Source organism: Meles meles, chromosome 4 (assembly GCF_922984935.1).
Source record: "Meles meles chromosome 4, mMelMel3.1 paternal haplotype, whole genome shotgun sequence".
Lineage (NCBI taxonomy): Eukaryota > Metazoa > Chordata > Mammalia > Carnivora > Mustelidae > Meles > Meles meles.
Genome location: NC_060069.1, coordinates 45237348 through 45259676, shown reverse-complemented (window position 1 = coordinate 45259676; position 22329 = coordinate 45237348). Strand labels below are relative to the sequence as shown.

The 22329-nt window shown below is 51.1% G+C and overlaps 1 protein-coding gene across 1 annotated transcript in view; it reads right to left on the bottom strand.

Moving 5' to 3' along the window:
- The window catches only part of XXYLT1 (xyloside xylosyltransferase 1), a 159507-nt gene extending 140254 nt beyond the window's left edge, over positions 1 to 19253 (bottom strand). Inside the window, exon 1 of the mRNA XM_046003874.1 lies at positions 18666 to 19253. Coding sequence (XP_045859830.1) covers positions 18666 to 19166 — 501 coding nt within the window. The 5' untranslated portion in view covers positions 19167 to 19253. The remainder of the gene's footprint in view (positions 1 to 18665) is intronic.
- Positions 19254 to 22329: the final 3076 nt, after the last annotated feature.

The window sequence follows — 22329 nt, the reverse complement described above, 5'->3', positions numbered from 1 at the left end:
TGTTTAAAGGACCCCCCCCCCCCCCGGTGGCTCAGTCAGTTAAGTGTCTGACTCTTGGTTTCAGCTCAGGTCATGATCTCAGGACCATGGGATCGAGCCCCATGGTGGGGTCCCTGCTCAGTGGGGAATCTGCTTTTCCCTCTCCCTCTGCCCCTACCCCATGCTCATGCTCTCTCTTTCAAATAAATAAATAAACCCCTTTAAAATAAATAAAATAATAAAATACTAAAAAAATAAAATAGAATACTAAGAGGAGACAAAGCTGGGTTGTGCACTGTAAATTAGCTGAAAAACTCTATATAATAGAAAGCCAAGAGAGTGGACACCCAAGGAGTGCTACTGCTGGGTCCTAATTTTCAGATCTAATTTATGGGCATCAGACCACTTGCAACTGTGACATGTTCCTTGTGAAGACTCAAGGAAGAGTTCAGGGAAAGATGAAAAAGAAGGAAAACACACACAGATATTCTCTGTGGCTTATTTAGAGTGTGAAAAAATCAGAAACTCTCAGGACAGCTTACAAAGAAATCAGACAATAATCGACAACAAAACCGTACAAGCCATAAGCACGAATCAAGGTAGAAAGATGGGAACACGTCCTCACGCTGCAACCCCATGGGTGGGTCTCGCACGAGACGCACAACCAAATGCCCTGGCTGCACCCCAGGTATGCCCTCAGTGGGCAAGGCTCCAAGGAACACGCTACTTAGCCTTGAGAGTGGTTTTCCGCTCTCCCAGAAGCAGTTGTGGGCAGGCTCTCCAGCGCTCCACTCCCTGCTCCCACGCGGCCCGGAACGGGAGGCTCTCCTGGGGCAGTGAGAATCCCCTCCCATACTTCCACGCTAGAACCAACCCCTCAGAGATTTCTGTAAGTCCATTCCAGATGCTGCACATGTCACAGGAAAGGGCTCAGGGGTCAGTGGCTCCAAAAACCAAGAGGTTAAGCAGCGGGGACTTATGTCATCCCCCAGGGCCAGCTGCCCCAGACAGGGCTTCTGCACGTCTGCTTTAAGGAAAGAGGATGTTCTCATGTCGCATTCGCTCTCCCAGGCCAGCAGCCCCCAGAGCAAGCCGGGTTCATACATCACGAGTTGCACACGTTTCTGATCAAAGCAAAAGTCACTCCGTGAGTTTGAGGAACAGACAAGCGAATGGAATCAACCTCCATAAACATCTGAACGTCCTCAGCAAATACATTCACTAACCTCAATTAACTCTTCAGCTGTTTGTTCTGCACTGAGGAAGGGAGTCTCCGGCTAAGTTGAGTTTTAAACTGGGACACTTAGAAATGATGCTCTCAGCCAAGTCCCAGTGGCACCCGCCATCAGCTCACAGCGTGCAGACTCCGTGGGAGACTGCAGGGTGACCAGGGGACCCTGAGGACCCTGAGGCTGGGCACTCTGTTGCTCTGTTCCCAGAGGGCAGTCACCGGCCCAGCCATCAGCGCCCCCTCTGCAGGCACAGCCAGACCCCAAGTGGGCAATCAGGGACCCGAGACACCGGCTATGACGCAGATGTCCACAGTGGCTGACTGAGGCAAGCCAGTTTGCCAGGGCCCTGACCCCATCCCCAGGGACCCAGACCAAAGGTTACTCTTAGCTTCTCTGGGTTAAACCCCACTCCTCTGACCACAGGTTACATTTACCTTAAAGCAGGCAGTCAGCAGCCAAAAGAAGGACCAGAGGGCACAGATCCGCTTCCCGAATGCGGTTATTTCCAAGTCATTCCCTCCTCCCCAGGATTCATTCTCTTCATTTGGAATCTTGTTCCTTTTCCACTGGGAGGAAACTGAAGACGACAGGGCCAAACCCCACCGGGCTCAGTCACCATCTCACTCTCACCTGGCATGTACACAGGATATAATGAACTACGGAGGCCAGGGGATCTCTGAGCCAAACTTGCCCTTTTATAAGACAAGCCTGAGCATCCATACCGCCAACCCGAGCATGGCTGCCTGTAGCAGGATCCGGCCCGTGACACCAGAGGAGCGGGTGTAGACCAGCAGGGCAGGCCGCTGAGATGGCGCGGGGGAGCTGGGCAGGGTCTGGCTGCTGGATCTGGACAGCATTTATGGGGAACAGGGCAACCATGGCCAAGGTCCAGAGGAGACATCTAGCATGTGCTGGGCACAAACAGGACTTTTAAAAACATTAATCCATTTAATTTCATCTCCACGACAAGTTTTCGAGGGGCGGGTGATACTCCTCTGTCTCTTCAGCAGATAAGGAAGGAGTTCAGAGAAGGCCAACAACTACCCACTGACTCCAGGCAGGATTAGGCAGAGCTGCAGCCTGACCCAGACCCATCAGGAGTCAGCATCATACTCCCTCAGGAGACACATGCCAGCCCCACACTACGCTGCAGTGCGGGGGGGCGGTCAGACACAGACTATACCCTTGAGGGCCCCCCCACATCTGGCAGCTTCACCAGCACTGCACACAGAGCTGGGGACTGCAGAGGCATCAGAAAACCCATAAAGGCAACAGGTCTTCAGAGAGAGTGGGCCCTCCAGATAGGGTGCGTGAGCGGCCCCTTAAAGGTAAGCTGAGCCACAAAGCAGCAAAAAATGCAGTATCCTGAGGACCTGCTATGTGTGCCTGCATGGCGGGGGGGGGGGGGGGGGGGTGTCGCTCAGCTCACATGACGGAGAGCCCACTCCCCGACACCCAGAGATCCTCTTGATCAACACCGCCAGAGGGCAGCTGATGGGGCGCAGACCCAGGCAGGAGACAGCAGGGGAATTCCTCCTGCCGCCGCCCTGGGCCTTGGGCCCTGCACCCGGAGGAGGCTGGCTCCCCTCAACAGCGGTGGGGGGGGCTCCACTGTGACTCCCCTCCATGGGGTGTGAAGCACAGCCATTCAGGGTAAACAAAACACAGGCGTGTGCAGGGCAGTCCCACGTGGGGGCGGAGTAGAACAAAAACCAAAGACAAACAAGCACACAGAGACCAGCACAATCCAGAACCCACTGCAGAAACCCCGGGCAAAGCGAAAGCAGGCAGGAAGACAGCAGAGAGGCGGGAGACCTGACTCCCAGACCCTTCATCCGCCAGCCTAGCAGAGGGGCCTTGAGCAAGTCGCTTGGCCTCTCTGGGCTGCAGTCTCCTCACAGGTAAGAGGAAGGGACAGGACTACACAACCTTTCCATTTCTCTCCAAGGCTGACCTCTTCTGCCTCGCTGCCAAACCCAGGAGGCAGGGTTCCAAATAGCAGGGTCCTGAGACACCGACACGCTAACAGAGGCTCTCAGCTGGTTCTCTGGGGCACAACCTGGAGGAGGAGTAAGATCTGCCACACACAGGCTTTGAGGGTCCCCCGCTCTCCGCAGGCCACCTCTCTGGCCCTTGAGCTGCTGACAAGGAGAAGAGGATATGCATGTGAGGCCCCAGTGAGCAGCAGGCCCGGGGGTACCATGCCCTCTACAGTCCCAGCGCTCACGGAGCACTCCCCGTGTGGAGAGGCTAGAATGAGCCAGATCTTACAGGCATGAAGGCAGAGTGCTTCGGAGTTGGAAGACTGCTCAGCCACTTTTAGAGCAAGCTACTAAATGTGATCTGGGCTCAGGGGCCTCATCCGTGAAGCCTCTTCCCCGGGGAGAATACATGCCCCCTCACAGGGCTGGTGGCTCTGAGGATTCAATCAGAGTGAGGGTAGAATGTAGCATGGCGCCTGTCACTCACATGGTGGCAACCTCTACTATCACCAACGGCAAGGTCAATGTAACCGTCTGAGAGGGCTTGCGTGACTCCACACTCCAAGCCCAGGGCGGAGGCACAAGGAAGTCTTCTTTAAGTCAAGAGACCTCGATCAGTGGCCAAGGACTCGCTGTGCTGGCCAGCCACATCCCACACGTGTCAGAGCATGCTCATGGGATGTCAGGAGAGGAACACGGATGCCTGGCGGCCTGCTCACTTCCCAAAGGCCCTAGGAGAAGCATCCCGAGGGGGCAAGTATACCGTACGGCCCACTTACACTGCCTTGTGCTAGCAAACACCTTCTCCAGTTCAACAAACTGGTGCAGTCTTATTCTACCCAGGGCCCTGGGCTATACTACATCCTGGAAACACAGAATGGAAGATGACACAGCCTGGCCTTCCAGGAGCTGGCAGAGGGCCCAATTTCAGTACAGCCAGAGCTCAGAGAAGGGCAAACCCAGAGATGGGCAGGGATGCGGTCAGGGATGACTCCCCCCTTCCCCCCAGTCGGCATCTACTGGAACGTAATTTTGAAGAGTAAAATGTGAAGCCCATAAAGAAGGGAGGAATGGGTGCTCCAGGATAGCAAGTGATGAGCAAAGTCCCGGGGGCATGAATGGCCGGCAGCACACCCAAAGTCCAAGCAGCACAGTAAGGCAGAGTGCTGGGAGAAGCGGCCCCTCCCTTCACAGCCCAGCCAGCATGGGTTCTGGGGCTCCCTCCAACTCTTCTGGAGTCCTGACTGCCCAAGCTCTATCTGACCGCTGCCAACCAGCCAGAAAGCCAAGCACTCACTCTGCCAGATGGCGCCTTCTCCTTCTGGTCACGACTCTCCCGCCAGGTACAGGAGGCCAGGCCAGTCTGTTGCCCCAGCTGCCTCAGTTCCCCACTCCGTAAGATTGGGAGGGTCCCACCCTACCAATTTACAATGCATGCACCTCCCCAAAGCTCCCTGACTGCCGCAGACAGAACCGCCACCCTCACAAAGCTGGGCTCAGGCACACCTAGAATCCCCTGCCCTGGGTCTTCCTGCCTCCCCCCCACAGCAGGTGGCCTGGGACACCCTGAGCAGAGCCTGCATTATGCCTCACCTTGTGCAGGCTTTTCAAACAATGACTAATCCACTTCTGCATCTGCCAACGCCCATGAAGCCCCTCAGACTCCCACACTGACCAGGAATCAAGGAACCTGACCATCAGAGGCAGGTTTCCCAGAACCTGCATCCAGGATGGCCATGATGATCTGGCAAGAGCAAGGCCCTCACAACACTCAATGATGTACAAGCCACAGGGGGTAAGGCCAAGGACCCTGCAAAGAGGGATGGGTGGGAACGAGGGATATGAGCAAGCCCTAGGGATATGTGGGTCTCCCCAGTAGCCTGGCTTTTAAAAATCATTTACAGTTTATACCTGACAGAATTCTGAGAAACTTTATGAATAATTACTGTGTGCGATCAGACCAAGAAAACAAATCAAACACCATTAAGAGAGACAAACAAACCTAAAAAAGTGCTCACGGTTTACTATCAACAAGTTTGAATTGGAATCTTCTAGAAATTTCTAGAATTGGACCTTCTAGAAAGGACGTTTCAGAGAGAGGGCTCCATTCCCCAGAAGGCACAGCAGGATCATCCATGTTGCCTACACAAAGACTATAAAGCACAGACCCCAGCTTCACCATCCTAATGGAAACAACAGCACACACTCCAAAAGGCAGGCCAAATCAAGCAGGCATTTTTTTTTAAAGATTTTATTTATTTATTGGACAGATAGAGGTCACAAGTAGGCAGAGAGGCAGGCAGAGAGAGAGAGGGAGAGAAGCAGGCTCCCTGCTGAGCAGAGAGCCCGATGTGGGGCTCGATCCCAGGACCCTGGGATCATGACCTGAGCTGAAGGCAGAGGCTTAACCCTCCGAGCCACCCAGGCGCCCCTCAAGCAGGCATTTGCTGAGCCTCTGCCCAAAGCAGACATGTGCTCGGCACACTGGGGAAGGGAGAGATGAAGACTGGGGCTTCACCCTCCTCACAGAAAAGAGAAAGCATGGGCATAGCTGAGTACCAAATGAGGCCAGTATCCAGAGCTTTCCAAGGGGGTACACAATGCATTGCTAAGAGGGGTTGGGGAGCTGGAGGGGAGGCTCAGAGGAGAGAACACTGTAGTCTGGGGAACTCGGGAAGACTCAAAAGAACATGAGGACTCCCTGTGTTATAGTCTAAATGTTTATCTCTTCCCCACCCCCGCCACCCCACCCAAATCCAGATGCTGAAATCCTAATGCCCAATGTGAGGGTATTTGGAGGTGAGGCCTACGGGAAGTGAATAGGTCACGAGGGTGGAGCCCTCATGAATGGGATTAGAGCCCTTCTAGAAGAGACCCCAAGTGAGCACACAGCAGGAAACTGGCAGTCCACAACCCAGGAAAGGGCCTTTGCTGGCACCCTGGTCTTGGACTTCTAGCCTCCACAGCTGGGAGAAATAACCTGTTGTTCACAAGCCACCCGGTCTGTGGTAGTTTGTCAGAGCAGCCCCAAAAGACGAAGACATCATGAAGCCAACCTGGGTAGAACACAGTTCTGCAAGCCAGCTCCCCTGCCATCCAACTGAATCAGTAAGCACCATGCTTTCTCAGATGATGAGCAACGAGTCCCTCCTCCCAACACACCTACTCAGGTACCAGGAGGGAAAGCTGCCATTTATCAGCCCATCAGTTGCCACAGGTCAGGTCACAAGCTGCCCCACTTTATCTCCTAGCCACCCCTGAGATCACGGGGAAGGGGAATGAGGTCCAGGGATTATACCTGGGGCCCCACTGCTCCCAAAGGCTCCAGACAGCACTTAAGCCCCAGGCCTGGGGCTCCGAACCCCGTGCTCCTGCCCTGGCTGCCACCGTACAGACTCTGCCGGGGCAGAAGGGGTGGTGAGCTCCAGGGAGGAGAGGGGAAGGAGGCCAGAGAGGAAAAGTGTGCTCCCAGGCTGGCCCTTCCAGAGCAAGGCAAGGCCTCCCTGACACTCAGTCCCACCAGCAGGAGGATCAATTTCTTGGAGCTGCTTAACGGTAATCACCCCAAGAAATAAAACAAATGGCTTTAATTAAAGCACATTAAGTGAACAGCTGGCTTTGTGTCCAAACAGGCACCTACAACAGGGTTAGGTGCACCGCGCTGCCAACAGTAAGAAGGCCCGCACCTAGCGTCAAGCAACACGGACACAGTGACTGCCCACCAGGAGGGGGGCACTGCACCCCTACCCACCAAGCCTGCCTCTCGGCCACTGCCCCAGCTTCCCACCTCATGCCAGGGAACCTGCGGCTCTGTCTCTGCAGGAGCGCCTGGTGGGCGTCAGGGGCGGCTCTGCCGTCACGCAGCTCCAGCCACAGATCCCCCCTATTTAAGCGGCAGGCCACCTCCCTTCTCCTGGAGGACCCACACGTGCTGGGTGGATGCACCCTGGGAAGCTGGGAAGCTGTGGGCAGGGCCCCGCTGGGGGCCCCTTGGCCGGAACAAAGGCAGGCCAGAGGCTCGGGCTGCAGGATGCACAGACACTCCCCCTCGCCCACCCCCACGGGTCCCTCAGACGACGCGGCCAGGAGGAAGCCCTGATGTCTTCTCCATCCGGATGCAACCATCCAGCTTCTGTTTCATCCACATTTTTTCAAAGGACCTCATCAAAGCCAGTTTACACCGGGCGGAGGAAGGAAATGACTGCCCACAATCGCCACGTAGACTCCCTTTCATTTCAATCTTCCTCTCTAAAACCCGGGGGGAGGGGCGGGGGCCTCTCAACAAAACAGTTGGGCTCGAGCTGCGGGCTCCCGCGGTGGCCGAGCGGGGCTGGCTCTGGCGCCCGACTCCAGAGGAGCAAACGCGGGGCGGCAGCGCCCTCTAGTGGCCGCACGGAGCGCCGCACACGGCTCCTCGGGCCCCTAGAGGGAACCCCGCACAGGGAGCAGGAGAGCGGCTGTCCTGTCACTAGGGCTCAGGAACAAGGCAGTGCCAGGCAGAAGAGGCTGGTGGCCCACTGTGGGCTGCACTCCTACAGCTACTCCACCTGCGGACCTCCGGGCCCGGAGACCGGAGCACTGATCCTAGCCCTGGAGCACTGATCCTAGCCCTGGAGCACCCTCCAGCGCCAACCCCGAGCTGTGGACACATCACATGGGTTCCCTCCAGTACTGATCCCCTGGTCCGGCTCGGGCACCAGGCTAGCCCCCAACAACCAGCAGGGCTTTGGCCTCCCCTCCCCAGCCAGAAAGATCCGTGGGGACACAATGTAGCAAGGCTCGGCTGGGATGACTGAACACAGGCCCAGCACCTGGCTGCCTCTGCAGGGGGGGTTAGGGTGAGCTGGCCCTCAATCCACTCTCCCAAGGGGGAGTAGAGGCTGCTGCTAACACTGATGCCCAAACAGAGGGGCCTGGACTGATTCTGACCCCAGCACTGTGTGGCCCTAAGTAAATCACTGCCCCCCTCCACCCAGGTCCATCAGCTCACTAGGAAGGACACTGAACCACCCATAGGGGTTCGGAATGTCCTTACAGCTCCAAAGCTTGGTGATTCTGCAGTGTTCTGGGAAAGCGAGAGGGACAGATGCCACCCTTGCAGCAAGCACAGGCTTTGTTCAGACTGGTGTAATTAATTATTTGGGGCCATCGGGCAAGGGTGCAAGGTGGGCTACAGCCCAGCCCTCACTGCCTCCCACTCTGGTGGGGGTCCCCTCCTCCCTAAAACACGACACAGCCCAGCCCCATGACTTAGTTTGGGAACTCAAATAAGTCACCTGATCTGTCAGCCATGGGGTCTCCTTCACCTGTCACCATGATGTTCAAATGAGATGTTTGTAAAAGCCCTTTTATACTCTCTAGAGTGCTGAACAAATGTTACTATTATTCTCCTAATCAAGTCTTATACAAGTAACATGGCCTTGTTGATTTTAGAAATAACATTACTGTACACATCCGAAATTTCTAAACTGTGTTCTTCAGAAGACAAGCCTTTCCAGAGATGCTATCTAACATCTTTCTGGTGGGGCGGGGAATGTCCAGGCACCTGGGTTTTCTTGTAAAATTCATTTTGGCAAACACGTAAGAAAAACAGCAAATACACACATGCAGTTGTCCTTATCAATAGGTAATCATCTTTCCATTAGTCATTGGGGAAATGCAAATCAAAACCAGATCAAAACAGTTAACAAAACCAAAAGACAACTGACAGAATGGGAGAAGATATTTGCAAAGACATATCAGATAAAGGCCTAGTGTCCAAAATCTATAAGGAACTTAGCAAACTCAACACCCAAAGAACAAACAATCCAATCAAGAAATGGGCAGAGGACATGAACAGACATTTCTGCAAAGAAGACATCCAGATGGCCAACAGACACATGAAAAAGTGCTCCACATCACTCGGCCTCAGGGAAATACAAATCAAAACCACAATGAGATATCACCTCACACCAGTCAGAATGGCTAAAATTAACAAGTCAGGACATGACAGATGCTGGCGAGGGTGCGGAGAAAGAGGAACCCTCCTACACTGTTGGTGGGAATGCAAGCTCGTGCAACCACTCTGGAAAACAGCATGGAGGTTCCTCAAAATACCGAAAATAGAACAACCTTATGACCTAGCAATTGCACTACTGGGTATTTACCCTAAAGATACAAACGTAGTGATCCGAAGGGGCACATGCACCCAAATGTTTATAGCAGCAATGTCCATAATAGCCAAATTATGGAAAGAACCTAGATGTCCATCAACAGATGAATGGATAAAGAAGATGTGGTATATATACACAATGGAATACTATGCAGCCATCAAAAGAAATGAAATCTTGCCATTTGCGACGACGTGGATGGAACTAGAGCATATCATGCTTAGTGAAATAAGTCAATCGGAGAAAAACAACTATCATATGATCTCCCTGATAATGAGGACGTGGAGATGCAACATGGCGGGGTTAGGGGGATAGGAGAAGAATAAATGAAACAAGATGGGATTGGGAGGGAGACAAACCATAAGTGACTCTTAATCTCACAAAACAAACTGAGGGTTGCTGGGGGGGGAGGGGAGGGGGGTTATGGACATTGGGGAGGGTATGTGCTATGGTGAGTGCTGTGAAGTGTGTAAACCTAGCGATTCACAGACCTGTACCCCTGGAGATAAAAATACATTATATGTCTATGAAAAAATAAATAAATAAAAAATTTAAAAAAAAAACAGATCAATGAGATGCTACTTCACACCCACGAGAACAGCTATGATCAAAAAGACAGACGAAAAAAACAAAAATAGACAGACCACAGCAAGTGTCGGCTGGGATGTGGAGACTGGAACTTTCATACGCTGTTGGTGAGAAGGCAGAATGGTACAGCCACTTTGGAAAACGGTCTAGCATTTCCTCAAAGGGTAATATGTGACCAAGCCATTCCATGCCTGGGTATATATACCCAAGAGATGTGAACACATAGAAACTCATAAACGAATGTTCAGAGCAGAATTATTCACAATAGCCAACAAGGAGAAACCACCCAAATGTCCACCAAATAATGAACGGATAAATGCAGCATATCCATACAACAGAATATTATTCAGTCATTAAAAAGGATGGAGTATTATCCGTGCCAAGCAAAGAAAGCCAGATACAAAAGGTCATGTATTGAAGGAGTCCACTTTTATGAAATGTTCAGAACAGGCAAATTTATGGAGCTAGAAAGCAGTTTGAGATTGCCAGCACTGGGGACAGAGCGGAATGGGGAGTGACTGCTAACGGGTATGAGGTTTCTTTTGGGGATGATGAAAACGTTTTGGAACTAGTGGTCATGGCTGAACAATCTTATGATATTAAAAAACCACTGAACTGTTTCTTTCAAAGGGGTTGCATTTTATGGCATGTAAATTCTACCTCAGTTTTTTTAAAAAAAGAAAAATGTGATCACCTTTTTCCAAATGATCTATGGGAAGAGAAAACAGAAAATTGTGAGGAATTCTTGGTGTCCATCTAGAAAACTGCATCTGTACCCTGAGGCCAATCACCCACGTATCAGTGTGATTCAGCTCTAGGATGGTCCCTGACCTATGGTACGGACTTTGCCTTATAACGTTAACACATGATCTGTGGTACTGTCTCTGGAATTATCCAGAGTACATCCAGAGTAATACCATATAAAGTCATTGATTGACTTTGATCAATGATTGAAGTTCTTCCTGAGAAACACACATCGGTACACAAACTACTCCAGGTGTTTCATGAACATATTATAATTTAAAAGCGCTCCACTGGCAAAGGGGTTTGGTGACGTGGCGCTGTTCTCTAAATTCTGTAGTAAAAAATGTCGGCCTGTCTTTCCAAAGAGACTCTCATGGTGGGAGGTATTTCTCAGGTCGCCTCTTTCCCAGACGGTCATAACTTATTCAAGTCTCATTCATATGCAAGGGGCCTGCCACTCTGACCCAGCTGGAGAAGCTGCCTTTCAGAGTCACCTGTTTGTCATTAGCTTCATCAGTGCGACATCCAGCATGGTGGGCTTTATGCTTCCTCCAAGCCCCACCGTGAGCTGAAGGTCTCATCTCTTCAAAACCACTCGGTTGTGCTCCTGCAGAAACTCTGGAGGGGCCCCAGGGTGCACAGAGCTTCCCCATCCGTCAGCCACCCCAGTCCTCAGCACACGCTCCTCCTGAAATCCAGCAACCGCTCTACGTGTGGAAAGCACATGGCTTTCTTCTCAGTCCTAACTTGTTATCTGGAGACTGGGCAACCCCACCTCATGCTCTGAGGAAGATGGGTTCCACGGAAGAGATGATCTGCCGATCACTGAGAACTCTCAGAGGATTTCCTGGGTTTAGCTAATACAGCCATCAGTTGGTCAACTGTGAATATTGATTGAGAGCCTTGAAAGTGCCAGGAACTGTGCTAAGAATATGATGGTGGTGGGGGAAAGAGGAGCACCTCTGTTTCCACTATTTTGTGCCTTCTACACGGCTGGGGGGGCCTCTCCACTAAACCGGCTCTCCTAGCCTCTTGCTCCCCACCATGCACATGAACACCTCCCTTAAGGTAGGAGGAGAAACTGGTCTGATGGGTGAGTTTGGAAGGCATGCCTGCCCTGGCCCCTTCCCCTGCTTCTACTTGGCCCTTCATCCTCTCCTTTCCTCTCTCCTCTCCGCTCCTCCCCCCTCCCTTCCTCTCCTCTCCTTTCCTTCTCCCTCTTCTAGATGGAATTACCTGTGGAGAGCCTGCCTACCCCTGCAGGGAGGCCAGTGGCTGTCCAGGGCTGCCTGTCCTTCCAGAAGTCTGTCTGATTCTTGTGTTCCAGGTTAGCAGCCTGCCTGTCCCGAGTCTTTCTATGACTTCCAACTTGGGCCAGAAATAGGAATGGCGTTTAAGGGGTTCCTGTGGACCTCAGGAGATGAAGAAGGGAAGTGATGTCCTGCCCTCATGGAGATTATATTCTAGTAGGGAGAGAAGACTGCAAATAAAAAAAGGATGGTTATTTCCTCAAACATGCAGAACACACTCCCACCTGCAACCTTCCCACATGCAGCTCTGGCTAGAGCTCTCTCCCTCCTAGAGTGCCGAAAGTGCAAACTCTCACTCCCCTTGGTCTCTGTTCAAGTGTCATCTCATCAGTGGGACCTTCCCTGACCACCACGGCCAGTCAACTGCCCCTCCCCGAACTGAACGCTTCTTACATCCTTACCCTGTTTTACTTGCTCTAAACTTCTCACAATCTGATTTGTATCTATCTGTACTTGTTTATCTGTTTGAAGTCTCTCTCCTCTTCCACACACACACACACACAAGCTCCACGAGAGCAGAAACTCGGTTCTGTTCCCACTGTTCAGGGTACAGGGTAAGTGCTCCTCTGCCGAACGAATGAAGGAATGAACAAACAAGAATGTGTTACAAACAGGATGATGGGAAAGAAGATGAGGGCCCCAGTGGGGGCCTCTTTAGACAAGGGGTTCACAGAAGGCCTTTTGGAGTGGCTAACATCTGAGTGATCATGCAACAAGAGCATAAGAGAAGCACCACCAAGAAGCAGTACGGAGCACCAGTAAGGTGGGGGAGCCCCCCGGGCCTCTGTGCCGGGGAAGGGGTGAGGGGTGAAGGGCTGGCCACCCCAAATAGGGGAAAGGGGTGGACCACAAGTCGTGTCAGTGCTAAGGGATGCCGGGTGCTCCGGGGCCTGCTCGCTGTGCTGATTTTTCCTCAGCAGAGGTCAGCAGAGCGGGGGCCATGCCGTGGCAGCAGCACTGGGCTGGACGCACTGCAGAAGGGCGGCATCGAATCGTCGCTGCTATGCGGGAGGCGGGAGGGGGCAGGGTTTGACCCTCATTTACGGACAAGGCCTCGGAGGCCCAGAGAGGCGAGGTGGCTGACCCATGGTAACCCAGCTAGTAACTGGCCAACTGAGGTTGCAATTCAGAGCTGTCTCACCCCTTCAGGGCCTTCTCATGCCCAACCCACCCCCTGAGTTTTGCAGCAAGACAGGATGAACGGGTCAGTGACACTCAGCAGTGTGGGTTCCTGGATGGCTGTGCCTGACCCACGTCGGTGTCCCGTAGCTGTGAATCAGGGTCCCACATACAACAGGTGCTTGGTCAGGCCCGGAAGGGCTCTTCAGGGGTGGGGCAGGGATGGCCGGTCATCTACCCCAAACCTGCTCTCCTCCACTTCCTGATTAACTGAACCCCTATTTTTTTTTAAGATTTTTTATTTTCTTATTTGACAGACAAGAGATCACAAGTAGGCAGAGAAGCAGGCAGAGAGAGAGGAGGAAGCAGGCTCCCTGCTGAGCAGAGAGCCCGATGCGGGGCTCGATCCCAGGACCCTGGGATCATGACCCGAGCTGAAGGCAGAGGCGTTAACCCACTGAGCCACCCAGGCGCCCCTGAACCCCTATTTTTAATAGAGTAGTCTTTTTTTTGCTTCTTCCTCCATCCTGCCACCAAAACACAGATGTGATGGCTAAAGCAGACAGCCTGGCCCATGAGGACAAGGCTCACTCCCTAGGGAGAGTGACACAGGCAGCTGCAAGGAGCCTAGGACCCTCACAACTTCAGGAAGCCCCCAGACCACCAGGAATGCCCACCTCTGACCTTCCATTTACTTGAGAAATAAACCTCAATCTTGCATAAGCCACCACAATTTGGGATTTCCACGGCATATTCTATCAAACCTGATAGAATATCAGGAGCAAGGGAGGCTGATGAAAGTGTTACAAGGTAGGGTTCCTCTTGACAAACAGAATGAGGCAACAGACGGCTCAGAAGCAGAGTGAACAAAACCCCATGAGAAGGGACAGCTTCTTCCACAGCCTGGGGAGGAAAGGCAGGACCAGGAAACTGAAGCCACACACCATAGGACTAATCTGGGATGAAAGTGAGCCAGGGGTCAGGAGGTTCTGAGTGGAAGGCATATCGTAAAAGCAGCATTTATGCAAGATGAACGAATGCAGCAGCCTTGCCCAGGCCAGCTGAACCAGGAGCGCCTGGAGGACAGAGAGCAGTCCAGCCAAATGTTTCCTGAATGCCTACCATGAGCCAGGCACTGTGCTCCCAGGGAAGGCTGCACAGAGAGGAGGGCTGAAGTGGGTCAAACTGGGTCTTAAAGGTTGGGAGGAGAGCCCCAGGTGCTCTTGTATCCCCTTAGGGCAGTGAACTCCCACACCAGCCTCTGCAGCTCCATCCAAATTCAGATTCCCAGAGCCCACCCAGCAGCTTCTGACCCACAGGCTGGGGCAGAGCCCAGGATTCTGAATTTTTAATAAGCATGCCCATGTGATTTTTTTTTTTTTAAGATTTTCTTTATTTATTTGATAGAGAGAGAGAGAGAGAGAGACAGCGAGAGAGGGAACACCAGCAGGGGGAGTGGGAGAGGGAGAAGAAGCAGGCTTCCCTTGGAGCAGGGAGCCTGATGTGAGGCTGGATCCCAGGACCCCAGGATCATGACCTGAGCCAAAGGCAGACGCTTAACAACTGAGCCACCCAGGCGCCCCATGCCCTGATTCTGATGCCGTCAGTCCACAGACCTATTTACACAGGCTAGTAGCTCCTAACCTGGTGCTTGGAACACAGCAGGTTTGGAGGCTTATTAAATAAGTGAAGACATAATAGACTTCCACACTGTTAGGAGACAAACCAGTAGATTTCAAAAGATCTTCAATAATAATGGACACAAGATTTTTCTGGTTAAGTGAATGGTTCCTTGGCTAATATTAACCAAAATATAATCTGAGGTCACTAATAATGTTCTGTGGTCTATTTCTGCAAGCATTTCAACTAAAAGGTATTTCAATTTCCCTTGAAAAGGGCCTTAGAAGAGACCTCTGGATGTGGGCACAATTTCCACGCCCGCTCACCAGAGCTCTGCTCTGCAGCTTACAGACATGGTGGCGACCTCTTAAGAGCCCATGCTGAGGGAGCAGGCAATCTCCTGACAGGTGGGTGGGCAGGGAGCTGCCTTCCTCTCCCCAAGGTGTCCTCACACATGTCAAGACAACTCTTCTCCTCTGACTAAACTGTCCTTATTGCCTTACCTTACAAGACAGAAGTGTTCCTTAAAGAAGAAACATGATGATTTCACTCATATGTGGAATTTAAGAAACAAAACAGATGAACATAGGGAAAGGGAAAGAACAATAAAATAAGATAAAAACAGAGGGGGAGGCAAATCATAGAAGATGCAACATAGAGAACAGAGGGTTACTGGAAGGGAGGTGGGGGGTATGAGGTACTTGGGTGATGGGCATTAAGGAGGGCACTTGATGGAATGAATGAACACTGAGTGTTATATGTAAATAATGAACCCCTGAATTCTACTCCTGAAACCAATACTATACTATATGTTAACTAACTTGAATTTAAATAAAACCTCAGAAGAGAAACAAAGAAGAAACATGGTAGAAAGGGGAAAACACTGACCTAGGACACGGGTCTAGTCCTAGCCAGGTCAGTAACTCCCCAAGTACCCTTGGGCAAGTCTCTTCACCCATTGTACTATATGCTCTTGAAGACCCCTCCCAGCCCTGATGCAACCAGGGTGAGAATGTCTACAGTTTCCTTCTTCCTGACTAACACTTAAAAAGATTAATCCTTCTATGAAATGCGCTTCCATATGCAAGGCATGATGTTGGGTGCTGGGGATACAACATTTAAGAGGAGTCAGGGTCCATGCCCTCTGTCTACCTTGTCTTGAAAGGTAGACAAAGAATTCATTCATTGTATAATTACAACAGTTACTAAGGAAATGTTACTAAGGAAAAGGGCTTGGTGCTAAGAGAGTGTGTAATGGGTGCTCAGGAAAGGTTTGCCAAGGAAACGACATTTACACTGAGACCTGAGAGAGAGCTACGGATGGGAGTCGGGGTACGGTAATTTAAATTTATTTAAATTCAAGTTAGTTAACATATAGTATAGTATTGGTTTCAGGAGTAGAATTTAGGGGTTCATGATCTCCCATGCAGAGGGAGAAGCATGTGTGAAGTGATGCCAGAAAAAGCATTCCTTTCAGGAATATTCCAAACCTGAGAGAGAATCAAATGACCAGTAAAATGAAGCCAACCTTCCAGGACGATATACTTAAGGGACAAAAGAGCACCTTTTATCACAGACAGAAAACAGATTGACAAAAATCTGACCTCGAAACTAACAAGAATGATTTTAGGCTGAAACCAACAAACTGTTCTCTGACCACAGCCATCTAGCTACAAAGCCTCCAGACCCTCATCAGCCATGCCTCAATTTAAGTCCCCCACAGCTGTTTCCAGGGCCTAGTGCCCTATGGTTGTCCCAAGAGAGCACGGCAGATGGAGAGAGCAGGAAACACAGGCACCATGATGGGAACCTGGTGCTGACTCTGTGCTAGGCATCATGGGACTGGAGATAAGACCCGACACGTTCATAGCACCAGTATGCACCAGGGAGGAAGAGGAAGATGTGTCTTTCTGATGGGGTTTCCCTGAAAGGCTCCAAAGAGGCGATGGCAAAGACAGATGACCAAGGCCTGGAGATGGAAAGAGAAAGAGGGTCCCGACGGCAGCACGACACAGCAAAGGCCTGGCAGCTAGACAGCCCCGAGTGCACAAGAAGCTGTGTCGAGTTGGAGAGAAAGGGCTGGGTAGAGATCTGGCCCAAGTTGCTACCTCTGACTCCATAAAGTGATAAAATGACAATGCTGGTCTTCAGGGTGGTGTTTGGAGACCCCGTCAAATCCCAACTCTGCCCAGACTGGCCCTTTGATCAAGGGCCCTTGGTTTTCTCCCTCGGACCAGCACAGCGTTTCTCTAGCATTAGAGTACTAGGGATCACCTGGGACAGGCTGCCAGGTCTCACCTTGAGATTCCAATTAGGTCAACTGTGATGGGTCCCAGGCTGAAAAACCCCAGGTCAGAGAGTGGGTCAAGAACCTGGATTCTGGGGGCGCCTGGGTGGCTCAGTGGGTTAAAGCCTCTGCCTTCAGCTCAGGTCATGATCCCAGGATCCTGGGTTCGAGCCCTGCATCGGGCTCTCTGCTTGGCGGGGAGCCTGCTTCCTCCTCTCTCTCTGTCTGCCTCTCTGCCTGCTTGTGATCTCTGTCTGTCAAATAAATAAATAAAATCTTTAAAAAAAAAAAAAAAAGAACCTGGATTCTGGGTCTCCTACAGCATGAAGTCCAGGTCCAGGTGCCCTTCCCTGACTATGGTGGGTGCTCCAGACAGGCTTACTTGTTCTGGGCAAGACACAGACTTTGTGGGCTATGAGGAGAAGCAGGAATGGAAAGCTGTGGAAGGCTGGGCACAGACGGTCCCCAAGTCAAGGGACATTCCAGGGACGGTGAAAGCTAAGTAAAGAGTGGCCAAGGGCCCAGGAAGAAAGGAAGGACATCCTGGGCAGAGAATACATCTTATGTAAAGGCACATTCAGCACACTCAAGATCTAAACTGCACACGGGAGGACGAAAAGCAAGGCTGGAGAGGAGGGCCAGGCCCATAAGACAGCCCTCCTGGAAGTTGGGGCTTGAGCTGCCAGAGACCCCTGAACCCTACAGGACCCAGGCAGCAGCTCCCACATCACTCACTGGACAAACACATGGAACATTACTCTTACCTCACTACCCCTTCCCCCAGTATCAGTCTCCATCCTTTGGGATCACCTCCTAGTCTTATCCAAAAACCAGACCTTGGATGCCCTCTATGAGGGAACTATGAGGTGCAACTATGAGGTCAAGATGAGGCTAGCAACTTGACTGAAGCAATTAACACTAAGCCAGGAAGCTGATCTCTGAAAAGCAGAGCTGGGAGATCATGGGAGATGAGGGAGAGACGTGGGAGCAGAGCTGCCAACCAAGAAGTTTGGTCCAGCCTGGGACAAGGTGGCTAGCTCTGCGGTGCTCTCCGCAGATCGTATCTGTACCTCTTAGAGCTTCTGCTTCCTCCCTCAGAGTAACTGGTGGCTTCTCTAAATGGGTTCGTGACCCTTGAGACTAGGGAGGAAGAAGGTACAGAGAGGGGATGAGGCGGTTCACAATGTCTGGGTTTGGGCTTAGGCAGTTCTGACTTTAATACGAGAAATACCACTGCAACTTCAATTCACGTGACCTCACTAAGACCCTGGCCACAGACTCCGCATCAGATGACTACAGCCTTCAAACGACCCGTTCCAACCTCAAAAGTCAAAAATTGAGAATAAAAAGTCCAGACCGCGAAGGCAGTGCAGAATCTTGCAACGCCAGCAGAGAGGGGGCGAGCTAAATCTCGGGAGAAGAGGGACTTAACGGGTGGGGCACGGGTCAGGGTAGTGAGTCCACGCCCCGCAGCACTCCCGCACCGGCTGAGTGCTTCTGGCTCCTGGGCACGCTTCCCGAAAGCTGCCTCCAGCACACCGAGAAACACGTTTCCACGTTTGGGGCAAAGCTGGGGCAATGGGGCAGGGGGGGGAGACAGATGAATGTACAGGGTGGGCCATCCGCCGGGAGCCCCCAGCCGCAGCCCCGCTCACCTTGCACTTGAAGCCAGCGGCTGGCGGCAACAGTTCCCGCAGCAGGGCCTTGGCCACCTCGCGGCTGGCCTCCTCGCTCACGAAGTGCAGGTTAAGCACCTCGTGCGCCTCGAACTTAGCGAGGCGCAGCAGGGAGCGGAGCGCGACGCGGGCCTTGGCCTGCAGCGCGGCGTTGTGTTCCGCCTTGGTAAACATCATCAGCAGGTGATAGTCCACCGGCCCCGGCCCGCCGCCCTCCAGGCTCTTGGCCTTGGCGCCCAGGGCCGGCGCCACTGAGCCCCGCGCCACCTCCGGCGCGGGCGGCGAGGGCACGGCGGGGGCCCCGGCGCGGGCCTCCTTCAGCCTCTTGGTGGCGCTGGAGAAGGTCTCCCGGCCCGAGCCGAGGTAGTAAAAAGCAGAGACGGCCAGCGCCGCGGCCAGCAGCAGCGCGCAGTAGTGGGAGCGCACAGCGGCCAGGCGCGCCATGGCCCGAGAGCATGGGGGCCCGCCTCGCCGACCCATGCACCACCCGCCCGCAGACAGAGCAGCGGGGGAGCGGCTGCGGACACCAGCACCCTGGCAGCCACTTAGTGACCCAGGCGGCGGGCAGCGGCCATGGCGGGGGCGGGGCCTCGCTGCCCGGAGCCAATCCGCGGGCGCTGATGCGCGGAGAGGCGGAGCCAGAGCTGCTCGGCAGCCTCTGGGTCCTAGATTTAGCGGGGTTCAAGACGGGAAGGATCGGGCGGGGGGTGAGGACTGAGGGGCTGCAAGGAAGGTCTGTTGAAACTGGGCGTCCTAAATGCCCAGACCCAGACGCTAGAAATCGAAGCTGAGCCTTGAAAGGTATAGAGGCGCCCCAACGCAGGACGTTCGGTTAGCAAAAACACAAAACTGGACACACAAAAAGGGAAAATTTTTATTTCTATACCTTTCTCCCCGAAATGTTTGGAGGCTTGAAGTCCTCTCCCCGCCGACTCCCTTCACACCTGGGAGACTAGCTGGGGCTAGGGAGTTTAAACTAACACGCTCCTTCCTCATTCACGGTAAATGAGAAACGCCACCTAAGGTGCAAATGGCCTGCCCAGCCCACTGGCACCTGAGGCCATGTAAAGGATGTGGCCAGCAGGGGGACCCCGCTGCCCAAGACTTGGAGATCGTTTCCAAAGTCCCAGGAAGTAACGCCGGGGACTTTTTTTTTTTTTTTTTTAAGAGACTAATAATACCTTAAGAGAATCTCAAGACGTGCCAAGTAGTTTTTCAAAATTTTAACTGAGGCACACTGAGGTAACTTGCCCAAGGTCACACAGTTAACGGCTTTGACCTTAGACAGCTGGGACACTTGACAACTACATAAAAACTCATTAACTTCAGTCTTCTAAGGACCGATGATAATATTACAGCATTTAAACATGTACAAATAATCTGCATGCTTGAAGGTCGCGGAGATGAAAATGCATGGGAAAATTCACATACGAATTACCACTCAGCAGTTTACTGTGCCATGCTCTTACTGGTCAAAGTGATTGGTACCCAGAACCACAATGCATCTTTTTTTTTTTTTAAGATTTTTAAACTTATTTGACAGAGAAAGTACAAGTAGAGTGGCAGGCAGAAGGAGAGGTAGAAGCAGGCTCCCCACTGAGCAGGGAGCCCGATGCCGGCCTCTATTCCAGGACCCTGGGATCATGACCTGAGCCAAAGGCAGCCGCTCAAACAACTGAGCCACCCAGGCGCCCCACAATGCATCTCATTTTTAACTCTTGTTTTTTTCAATCGGAGTAACAGTTTTCTGGGAAAAAAAAAATTGGAACTCTGAAGTGGGCTGAGTGAAAAGATCAACTCATACTAATTACCTTGTGGGGGTAGGAAGGTAATCCAATATCTAAATTAACTCACTCAAGTGATGGGCTCTTACTTTAATTCATTTAATCCTCACAACCCTAAGAAGCAGAGGTATTATTTGCACTTTACAATTGAGGAAATTGAGGTTTAGAGCATATGTTGAGCAAACTTAGCTGGCTAGTAATAGAGCCAAATCTCAACCCAAATCTTACTTCCGCCAATGCCCAAGCTTTTAGCCAAGACTTACACTGAAAGCGATAATTTGCGCCCTTGTTTGTGTGTATTTTACCACAACCTTCAGCAGATATTGGTTACAAGAGCAAGTTCTCCAACTTAAACTAGCATGACTAATTATTAGACTTCAGACAGGATCCTTAATCTGAGGTTCAATAAGATCCATTTGGAAAACAGGGCTAATACTAGTACCTAAGCCTCATAGGGTTATAAGACAATACATAAAAAGCAGTTAGAACTGTGCCTAACACTTAGCAAACAATATAAAATACGCTAGAAACACCAAACTCTACAAAACGGCTAAATAGCCAACAAGTACCCAAATATAGCGACCATAACTTTTTAAGAGTAATTACAAATACCAAACTACAAATCTCCTTTAAGACTTTATTGTATGTTCCATATTATCCCCACAGCAGTGTGCTACAGCTATATTCTAATTATATTCTAATTGTTCACTGGTAAAAAATCTGGAGTTGTGCCCCTCGCCTTCACATCAATAATGTGGTTTTTCCTTATGCCACTTATTCTAGAACTTTTTCAATTATTTTACTTTTCAGACCTTTATAAGATCACAACTCCTGGTATTTATGGATTAAAAAAAGAGTGACACGATAATTTAAATTTTACATAGAAAGGAAAATACTCAAGACTAGTCTTAACTCCATGTTAATTTTTCTTTATTCCCAATTCTTTGACCATAAAGAAAAATTAATGTTGCAACTTCCTGAAATATATTGCTGGCTGGAAACTAAAACAGGAGTTGAATGAAGGTGGCCATTTATTCAATAGGTAACAAGTGACCCCTGCATATCAAGCACGTAGTGCCTGATGATTACACCAGTGAAAGAAAACAGAAATCTCTGCCCTCATAGAGCTTATATTCTAACAGGAGAAAATAGAATAAGGAAAGGTATGTAGTGTGTCACGCGGTGACATGTACTGTTTCCTCAACTCAAAACAGATACAACTGGGTATAGACCCAGCTAAACAAAGAACTTTGTAAGCACAATAACTCTTTCAGTTCTCACTTTGGTCAAGATTTCTGACCAAAGATTAGAGGTAATTGGTTTCTCCATCTGTAATATTGGATAGATGATCGGATTTTTTTCATATTGACAGTACCCAATACTGTCAAGGATACAGAGAAAGAGACACTTTCCTCTACAGAAGATGAAGGGTGGGTACTTTTCTGGAAGGCACTCTGGCAATAACTAAGATCTTCTGGCCCCTAAGGGCACTCTCAATTCTCTCCTGTTGTGATGTTTCTCTCCAAAGATGGAGGTTCCCAGATTTTGGTTGGCCTTGGAAGCACCTGGGGAGCTAGGTAAAAACACAGAGAATCAGGCCCTATGCATCATCCTGGGCCTCAATAGTGCATCTTTTATAGACCAAAGTTTGTAAAGCACTGCCTTAGATCTTTGCACAGCCGAACTCTCCTTCTGCGTCAAACCTTGATTTAGATGTCACTGCCTTGATGAGTGGTCTCTAAGCACCAAGCCATCCAGTGTCCAGGTGAGGCACTATCCTCCAACAATCCCACGAAGGCCACCTATAAACTATCCAGTCCCATCCTCCTCCATTCCAAGAAGCAAGATGTCAAGAAAAT